Here is a 9,051-nt window from a genome sequence, read left to right as displayed (position 1 = left end):
AAGAAAACCAAAATAATTAGTATGAATACCAAATAAACCCATTTAATCACCTATTTGTTGAAACTCTTAGGAAAAGTAAAGAAAAGCACTTTCTCAACAAAAAATAAATTAATTCCGTATAAAACAAAAGAATGGATAAGCAATAACTGGTATGATTTAGTTTCTAAGTTTGTAAAAATTGAAATAAATATTTTATACTTCGATAATGTTTGGAAGATGAAATTATTTATTTATCTAAAATATATATATATAAAGATGAATTATTATGAGCATTGATATTTATGGCGAAAGAGGATATTTTACAGTGAAATTCCAATCATTCATCTCGATGGCTCTCGTCTGCAACTCCTTCTTCTCCCCTTCTCTTCTGCATCGTCCCTCACATCTCCCTCGTCGATTTTTGTGTGCGAAAGCTTCGGTAAGCTCTTCCTCTCACGAGTCCAAAGCGCAGCAGAGTGTTTCTTCTGCAACTTCCGCCACCACTGCTCCTTCTCCCTCCACGCCTTTCGTCGAGTCTAGGCCCCCTGACCCTGCCTTCAACTACGCCCTCGCCAACCCCAACGGCAGCCCCCTCGTTAGGTTCGTTCGAGCCACCGAGTCTTCCATTGAAAGGGTATTTCTCCATCTCTCTCTCTTTTTCTGTCTTATCACTGCGTTTTTTCATACATAACTTGGATCATCTTCTTTTCTTAATCTCAGTAATTAGATTCATTTTTTTTCTTTTACGTACATTATGTACACATAATTTACATCAGTAAAGACACGCTGTTCGGTCCGATCCGGCTTATGTGGCGGTGGACCAACCCGAACCGAATCCGGCTCACTTATGCGTGTGCTTAAGAAAAGAACGAATCTGATCAGTCTCTTACTGGCTTTGATATATGTTTTTCTGATACTAAAACTTAGAATCCAATTTTAAATTATTGAACGCACGATTATTTATATATTACTAGTAAATAATGTTGGCAATAGTACAGAGTAAAAACAACTTAAAGATAGAAAAGATAAAATTAAACATTATATAAAAATAAAATTTTATAACACTATTGTTTAAAGGTTTTGGTTTAAAGTAATGTCAAATATTTTATATATAAAAGATTAATGTCATATAACTAAATGGAACCACAATCTCTAAATGAGTATAACTATAACTCATATATAACCAAAACTAATGAAAAAATATATAACCTAACACTGGTATGAGAATCGACGGTTTGAAATGACTGACCGCATTACAATAAAGAAGGGATCACTCATACACCTGAAAGAAAATATATCATGAAAAGAAAAAGAAAAAAAACAAGAGACTCATCCTTGAAGGGAGATTGTTAGGAATAGTTCAAGTGTGAGTCAAAAAAAGGTCAAAGTTTCACGTTGGATAGAAAAAACAAAGTTAAACACTATATAAGAATAAAGACTCATAACACCATTGTCTTACGGTTTTTGTATAAAAGTGGTGTCAAATGCCTTATATGTATAAGACTAATGTCATATAATCATATGAAACCACCTCTCAAGTATAACTACAATTCATATATAACTAAATCATATGAAAGAATATATAACCCAAGAAATAATAATTCTGAATATTCTATAATTGACAATATATAAATAGTAAAAGGAAGAGAGTTTCTAAGAATAATCGAAGAGTGTTCTGATAAATTACTAACTAACGGGTGATCGTCTTTGGTGTAATCTAGAGAAACAAATTTGGGATAGTTTCTTCCTGCACCTACCCGTGTAAGAAAATTTCCCAGTTTATTCTTTTGAGATTGTACATTGAGAAATCATTTTTAACTTCCCATTTTCAGATTGAATAATTTGAAAGGGTAAAATGAAAGGAAAAAAAAAAAAAAAACTTATACACAGGTGCGGGGAAGAAATTTATGAGGTGCAGAAAGATACGGCAGTTTCATGGTAACTGTTTTATGTATCCCAATCAAATTTCTTCTTCAACTTCACAATTCAAGGAAAATACTCAAATATTCTTCATCATTACATCATTACTGCCATTGTTGCCACAGGACCTCTGGTGCAAGGAAGAAGAGAAAAAAAAATGCTAAAAGAACTTATTCTGAAAAGGTTTTTTCAGAAAATATTTTATGTATTTACAAAAATTTTTTGTTGTAACACATTTCATGAAGGAATTTTTGAAAAAAATCATTCTAGAAAATATTTATTCTGGAAATTTGTTTCAAAAAATGTGTTTCAGAATGTATTTCACACATTCCAGAAATTTTATTATGAAGAAATCATTTTGAAAATTGCATTCCAGAAATTTTGTCAGAAAATTTTGCTTTGAAAATGTTATTTCGGAGGTGCTGTTCAGAAAAGCCTATTTTTAATTTAATGTTCCGGAGGGTAAATGGTTATTTTTGAAATTCGATGGGTGCAGGAAGCAATTACAGTTTCTTCCTGCACCTCCATGCATCTCAATATGCACTCTGCATGGAGTAGTGAAATAACTTACGTGCTGCATCTCGTGATAATAATTAATTACTAATGAATTTTATTTAAATATTTTTTTTTATATTCAAATGATCAAAATAAAAGTATTAGTAAAGAAAATATGAATTATTAAATAATAATTTATAATTTGACTTTATATATTTTTATTTTTTAAGACATAAAATTGAAATTACTTTTACAATATTATTTTTTAAAATTTATATTATGACGCAATTCTTTTAAATTTGTTTCTTTAAAAAGACTAAATTAACTTGTACAAAGATGTTATTGTATAATTTGATTTGTATTTACTTAAAAGTTATTCTTTTATCTAAATTTATATTTTAAATAATTTTATTTGAATTTTAAAAAAAATAATACAAATATTGGTGAGTATATGCGGATATAATATCCACATATTATTGGGATTATTGGATGGGGTAGAAATATATATATATATATATATATATATATATATATTAAAATTGACTTAGTATATAGATACACTAGAGCATAAATCATTTCACCTTAATTTAATTTTAACAAAATTTAACTACGATGTTATAATTTAACAAATAGATTGAAAAGGATTCACTCGTGTAAAATTTACTACAAGTTTTAACTATGCTATTATAATTTAACAAACAGGTTGAAAAGGATTCAGTTGTGTAATTTATACAAAATTTAACTATGATATTATAATTTAACACATACTAAAATCACGCTAACCTGCATACTAGCAGGCTTTGACTTTAGATTATAAGTATTTTGTAGTACGAGAAACTGGATGATTGCAGATCATAATCTTTCATAACTGAAAATAAAATAAACCGGTATTATGCATATTGTGTTTTGTAATTAAAAGGTTTTTGATTATGTTGAGCAGGTCATTTTCGACTTCCGTTTCTTGGCGTTACTTGCTGTTGCAGGGTCATTGGCAGGGTCACTTTTGTGTTTTCTAAATGTAAGCTCTCTCAATACCCTACATCTTTAAGTAAACAACCTTATTTATGTTCTTCTTTAAGTAAACAACCTTATTTAGAAATTAAAATTTTCTTTTTAATATGAGGAACTATTTTTTTATTAAATTTGGTACACTAAACATACAATTAGTTTACAGTTAATCATGATAACGAACATTGGCATACATATATCTGACTATTCTGGATCACTTTAGGGTTGTATTTATATTATTGATGCATACAAAGTGTATTGGACAAGCTGTGTTAAAGGAGTTCACACTGGACAGATGGTTCTGCGGTTGGTTGAAGCAATTGGTAATTTATTGCTTATCTGAAGGGGAAGCCCGTTTTGACTTCTAAATTTGGTCTGAATTTGAGATAAGATCATGTTTACTACTTGCACTTAGCCATTGTTATTTGCTGCTGCAGATGTTTATCTTGCTGGTACAGTTATGTTGATTTTTGGTATGGGCTTATACGGATTGTTCATAAGCAATATTCCTCCTGATGTTCCACCTAGTGTAGACCGTGCCCTTATAGGATCCTCTTTGTTTGGAATGTTTGCTATGAAGGTAATTACACAACCCTAAAATTGTAATAACTATACCATATTCTCAAGAACATACAAATGATACTTAAATATTATCCAATTTCCATTGAATTAATTGACATGATTCTTATATATTGGAAAAGAAAGTGAATGTATTGTTTACCTTTTTCAGGAGAGGCCAAAGTGGATGAAAATATGCTCGCTCGATGAATTGAAGACAAAGGTGGGACATGTTATTGTCATGATTCTTCTGGTAAAGATGTTTGAGAGGAGCAAAATGGTTACCATTGCAACAGGATTGGATTTACTAAGTTATTCAGTTTGTATTTTCTTATCATCTGCATCTTTGTATATCCTCCATAACCTACATAAGTCAGACTAGAATGTAATTTATAGTGTAATATTCTAATTTCATAGCTGTAAGAGCTCGTGATCCAAACCATTGAAAATTGAAACATGAAACCATACTTGAGTTTGATTACTCACTGTGAAGTGTGAAAACTCATTTATATTGCACTCATGATATAAGTGATAACCAAGTTTTACCCTTAAAATGAACTTGAAACTTTGAATCGGTAAGTGTCTGTAGAAATTGTAAGATTGATAAAGGACAACCGCTATGCATTCTCTTTTTCTTACTCTTCACCTCTTTTGTCTCAATTCATGAAAATGTTAGATTATTTGAGAAAAAGTAAACACGTGTAATGACAAAAATTAACTATATAAGCTTCCACAAGTAATTGAATTTGCGAAGAAAATGCCACCCACACACAAATTGTTCTCTATATAATGTTTAGAATAATTATTTTAAAAGTCAACAAAACTTAATATATATCTTGATCTATAATTTGATTGCAGTATAAAACTAATATTGAATGTGAATTCATAGTATACTTTTGTTTTACATTAACCAGATAAAATATAAACATTTTTTTATTTCCTTTGAGAAACTGTCATTTCATTAATTTTAAGATTTTAAGCTGCACATTTTTGGAACAGGAGACAAATGTGATAAGGAATAATTTGTCCTAACATGGTATCTATAGCACACTGCATAATTGTGTCAATGATATCCACAGAAGTAGATACTTTTTCATGCCTTTTGTCTTGCCCCACACAGTAGACACTAAATTTGAAATATCTGTCTCAGTTGTTCCATGGCCTAAGCTAGAATATGCTAATCTCCAGAATGTCTCTTTCTTCTCTTCCCACCTTTCCAATGCACCCTTCTCTTCAACCTGCTAAGTTCGGCACCAACAGTGATACAGCAACAGAAGCAGTTACACTGGTCAATGCTGCTGTCCAGACAGAGGTGTCTGTAATTAGAAAATCTTGGATTTTGAGCTCAAGGGAAGAAGCAGAGCTCTGCTTAGGTCTCAGGGTATCCTCGGATAAAACACAAACACCACAGGTAATAAAACTATTTGGCAGCTTGATTTTCTTCCTAAGATGTTTTTCTTCATGAGATTCTCCTGTTTATGTATTTATTATATAAGTTCTACACTACACATATGGGGTTGGAAAAATATCTATGGAAAAACTTTTTCATAAATATTGTTGGATAAAAAGAATAAAACTAAGTTTTTTACAGCAAGAGATTTTGATGGTGGCTGAGTTGAGTTTCATTTGAAAAGGAATCATAATTTGTGTTTGTATTGCATAATAAATAACTAGCAGCAGGGAGCGAAGACTGAAGTTGCTAAGCCAAAAACCAAAGGGCTTGAAGAGCCTTCTGCAATCCCAAGAAGGTCCTTACTTAGTCTAGATAAGGCACTGTGCAATGACAGAGAGACAAAAGAAAGATTGGCTCATGACTATCGCGGATTAGTTACCTCTATTGCACTAGGGTATCAAGGCAAAGGATTAAGCCTTCAAGACCTCATTCAGGTGCCTGTTTATTTTAGTATTTCACTGTTTGTTACATTTCTTCACAACACTGGAAATTCAATTGTGATCCTAAGTTTCATGTAAAGATAAGAAAATTGAACCTCTTATGAGAAAAAAAACTCATAAGTCTAATGTCTTAAGGTTTTGGTTCAAAGATAATGTAAATCTTTAATATAAATTGGACTCAGTCTTATCGGTGTTGTATTTCTCTTATGAATTTCTTTCAAAGATTTATCAGTGATATTAGAATCGATGGTTTGTTTCGGTAAACATTGTGATAAAACAGTGGTATAACTAATCCCCCTCAAAAGATCTCTGCACATGAATCGTTTTGATAAGTTTTTGTGTATTAGGACCAAATTCAGAATCTCCTACACTTATGGAACTAAATTAAAAGTGTAAGCTAAACTATTTTTCCAGGAAGGAACCATTGGACTTCTTAGAGGAGCAGAAAAATTTGAACCAGAGAGAGGATATAAACTGTCCACATATGTTTACTGGTGGATTAAGCAAGCCATGATTAAAGCGGTAGCCACAAAGTCCAGATTAGTGAGATTACCGGTGAGGCTTTGATTCATCTTGGTCTCATTTATTATCCAAAGCGTTTGAGTAATAAACCAATTTATGAAGCATAGCATCACATAAGATTCTTAAAGCAGCTCTTGACACAGTAAGACTTAAGAAGTGGACTAGTTATTATGAATGGTTGGTTAGTTTGTGATTTGCAGGGTGGCAAGTGTGAGATGGTGGCCAAAGTTGCTCAGGTCAACAATATCTTGAGCACAAGACTGGGGAGAAAACCCACATACGATGAAACTGCTAAAGTGCTCAATGTGAAGGCTTCCACCATTAGGCTTGTTTCTGAAAAGAGTAGAACACCAATTTCATTGGACAAAGTTGTAACCGATTGTGGCCACATGACACTTCAGGTTTAATAACTTGTTCACTCATATGTAAGTTATAACATATTTGATCAACTACTGATTGGTTTCCCCTTTGGAATGTTCCCAATCAGTTGGGAACGTAAAAACAATTTCTTGACATGTCTGATTATTCGGACATAAGAAATTGACAATCATTTCAAATCCAAAACTTTGTGATAATGAATTTATGAATTTTTATTTTTATATAATGTTCAACTTTTTTATATCGTAAGACTTGAACTCACAATTGAATTCTCAACGTACTTAAATTATTTTTTGCAAACTCCGTCAAAAAATATCTACTTTTAAAAGCAAGATTTGAGTTACTTTTGCAAACTGTGTTGGAATAGACTAGGAAGATGGACCAGATAATGCTTTCAACACAAAACCCTAAAAACCTTAAATTCAACACAAAACCTTAAATGGGTCTTATTTTTCTTATACATCACTAAACTTTCTCATTTCTAGTGGAATTTTTTACTCATACTTGAATTCTGAAAATTTGATGTTTATGGGTCTTATTTTTCTTATACATCACTAAACTTTCTCATACATCAGGAGATTATACCAGGGCCAGAGGACATGACTCCAGAGAAGATGGTTAAGAGGCAACTAATGAAGAAGGAAGTGATGAATCTTCTTAACACACTTAGCAAGAGAGAAGCACAGATTGTGACATTGCACTATGGACTCAATGGAGAGACCCCTCGGTCTTTCAAGGAGATCGGAGGAATGATGCAGCTGTCAAGGGAGAGAATCAGACAGATTAATGGAATTGCATTGTCAAAATTGCGACAAACCAGTATTAAAGATAATCTCATATTCTATCTTGTATAGAACAACATTTCTGTTCATAAACATTACATAAAAAGAAGAAATTAAAATCAATGATATAGAAAGCATGCATGTGACATGTGTTAAACCAAGTGTTCACTATCTGTCAACTGTTCCTCTTGACGCAAGTTTTCAAAAATACCTTTTGAAACTTGATTTTACAAAAGCAATATAATAATATAAGATATTAAAGATATTTATACAAAGTATTCTTATACCGGTTCATTGATTAACATGGTGAAAGTTTAACTTAAAAGGACTAACACCACAAGTTATTATATGAACTTAGTCATTTCTAGTTAAAAGTGTTATTTGTACATAACCTCTCTTGGCAATTACAACAAAAATTATCTTAACACAACCATTTATAGCTAAGCACGAGTATTGTTTCTATCCTGTCATTCTTGGCTTAAACATTATGATAGGAAAAAGTTGTGATCTAAATGATCACAAGGTTTGTTCATTAGAAGAGATATCATTTAAAGACCAATAAAAACCCTAAATACTCTTCTAGATTCTTTATGAACATTAATAGTGTTCTTGCTCTCAATTAGAAGGTTGGCGATCAAGATAAAAAATATGTTCTCGTTTTTGTTTTAAGAATTTAGTCAACCTATCTTCTTCACATAGCCTTCTATATATAGAGTGATAAGGTTGTTCTAGGAAGGTCAATTGAACTCGAAAAAGAATCAAGAATGGTAGGGAATCCAAAGAATTGAATGGAATCCTAACAAAGCTTTATTGACTTAAAAGAATGTCAAGAGAATTACACTGAAAAATTGCCCGCTACTCTTTACAATCTGCTATATATTGCAGTAATCCTCTAACAGACTAAAACTTCCCAAACTGAAAGTTTAACAGAATTAACAAACAATAACAACCACTAACAATCTGAATTAACATCCTGCATCAATCCCTTCCCCTTAAGCAAGTCCTTGTCCTCAAGGACTGAAGTTGGGAAACTTCTTCAAGTCATAATAGAATTCCAGGTAGCATCTTCAGGCAGTTGATGCTTCCACTTAACCAGCACTTTGGTGACAGCCTTGTTACCCCTCTTCACAGTGGTTATGTCAATGATAGCTTTAGGTTCCTTGATGACAGCTTCTTCTTTTGATAGTGGACAGTCTCTTGAAGTGTTTGCTTCCCCTACTGATTTCTTCAATTGGGAAACATGAAACACATTATGTATCAAGGACTTAGCTGGTAACTACACCTTATAAGCCACAACACCAATCTTTTCAAGGATTGGATAAGGTCCATAGTATTTAGGAGCCAACTTTGCGTTACTTTTAAATGCCACAAAGATTTGTCTATATGGATGGAGCTTGACAAAAACCAAATCCCCAACCTGAAATTCCCTTTCTGATCTATGTTTATCTGCCAATTGTTTCATCCTCTCTTGTGCCCTCTTCATGTGAAACTTGGCCAGCTTAAGCATTTCCTCCCT

The 9,051-nt window shown here is 32.2% G+C and overlaps 2 protein-coding genes across 4 annotated transcripts; both read left to right on the top strand.

Annotated features, from left to right (window-relative positions):
• Positions 1-274: 274 nt before the first annotated feature.
• LOC114181329 (uncharacterized) lies at positions 275-4,445 on the top strand. The gene is made up of 5 exons (XM_028067758.2): positions 275-613; positions 3,335-3,412; positions 3,626-3,725; positions 3,840-3,982; positions 4,133-4,445. Exons 1-5 carry the CDS (start codon positions 329-331, stop codon positions 4,340-4,342), a joined length of 816 nt encoding a protein of 271 aa, XP_027923559.2. The 5' UTR covers positions 275-328; the 3' UTR covers positions 4,343-4,445.
• Positions 4,446-5,105: 660 nt separating this feature from the next.
• SIG4 (sigma factor 4) lies at positions 5,106-7,696 on the top strand. 3 transcript variants are annotated; one of them, XM_028067749.2, is made up of 5 exons: positions 5,106-5,371; positions 5,638-5,847; positions 6,268-6,408; positions 6,576-6,776; positions 7,329-7,696. In XM_028067749.2, exons 1-5 carry the CDS (start codon positions 5,135-5,137, stop codon positions 7,605-7,607), a joined length of 1,068 nt encoding a protein of 355 aa, XP_027923550.2. In that variant the 5' UTR covers positions 5,106-5,134; the 3' UTR covers positions 7,608-7,696. The 3 variants fall into 3 exon arrangements, with proteins under 3 accessions (XP_027923550.2, XP_085522064.1, XP_027923542.2); XM_085665938.1 differs by having other exon boundaries at positions 5,135-5,371; positions 5,641-5,847; XM_028067741.2 differs by having other exon boundaries at positions 5,135-5,371; positions 5,635-5,847.
• The last annotated feature ends 1,355 nt before the right edge of the window (positions 7,697-9,051 follow it).

Source organism: Vigna unguiculata, chromosome 1 (genome assembly GCF_037176805.1).
Source record: "Vigna unguiculata cultivar grain cowpea cultivar isolate G323 ecotype 2 chromosome 1, ASM3717680v1, whole genome shotgun sequence".
Classification (NCBI taxonomy): Eukaryota; Viridiplantae; Streptophyta; class Magnoliopsida; order Fabales; family Fabaceae; genus Vigna; species Vigna unguiculata.
The sequence above is the reverse complement of the archived record's forward strand: the minus strand, read 5'-3'. Positions and strand labels throughout refer to the sequence as shown.

Coding starts and splice junctions, on each gene's coding strand:
- LOC114181329 (XM_028067758.2), top strand. CDS start 329: ATGGCTCTCGTCTGCAACTCCTTCTTCTCCCCTTCTCTTCTGCATCGT. Junction 614..3,334: donor CCGAGTCTTCCATTGAAAGG/GTATTTCTCCAT, acceptor TATGTTGAGCAG/GTCATTTTCGACTTCCGTTT. Junction 3,413..3,625: donor CACTTTTGTGTTTTCTAAAT/GTAAGCTCTCTC, acceptor GGATCACTTTAG/GGTTGTATTTATATTATTGA.
- SIG4 (XM_028067741.2), top strand. CDS start 5,135: ATGCTAATCTCCAGAATGTCTCTTTCTTCTCTTCCCACCTTTCCAATG. Junction 5,372..5,634: donor ATAAAACACAAACACCACAG/GTAATAAAACTA, acceptor ATAAATAACTAG/CAGCAGGGAGCGAAGACTGA. Junction 5,848..6,267: donor GCCTTCAAGACCTCATTCAG/GTGCCTGTTTAT, acceptor CTATTTTTCCAG/GAAGGAACCATTGGACTTCT.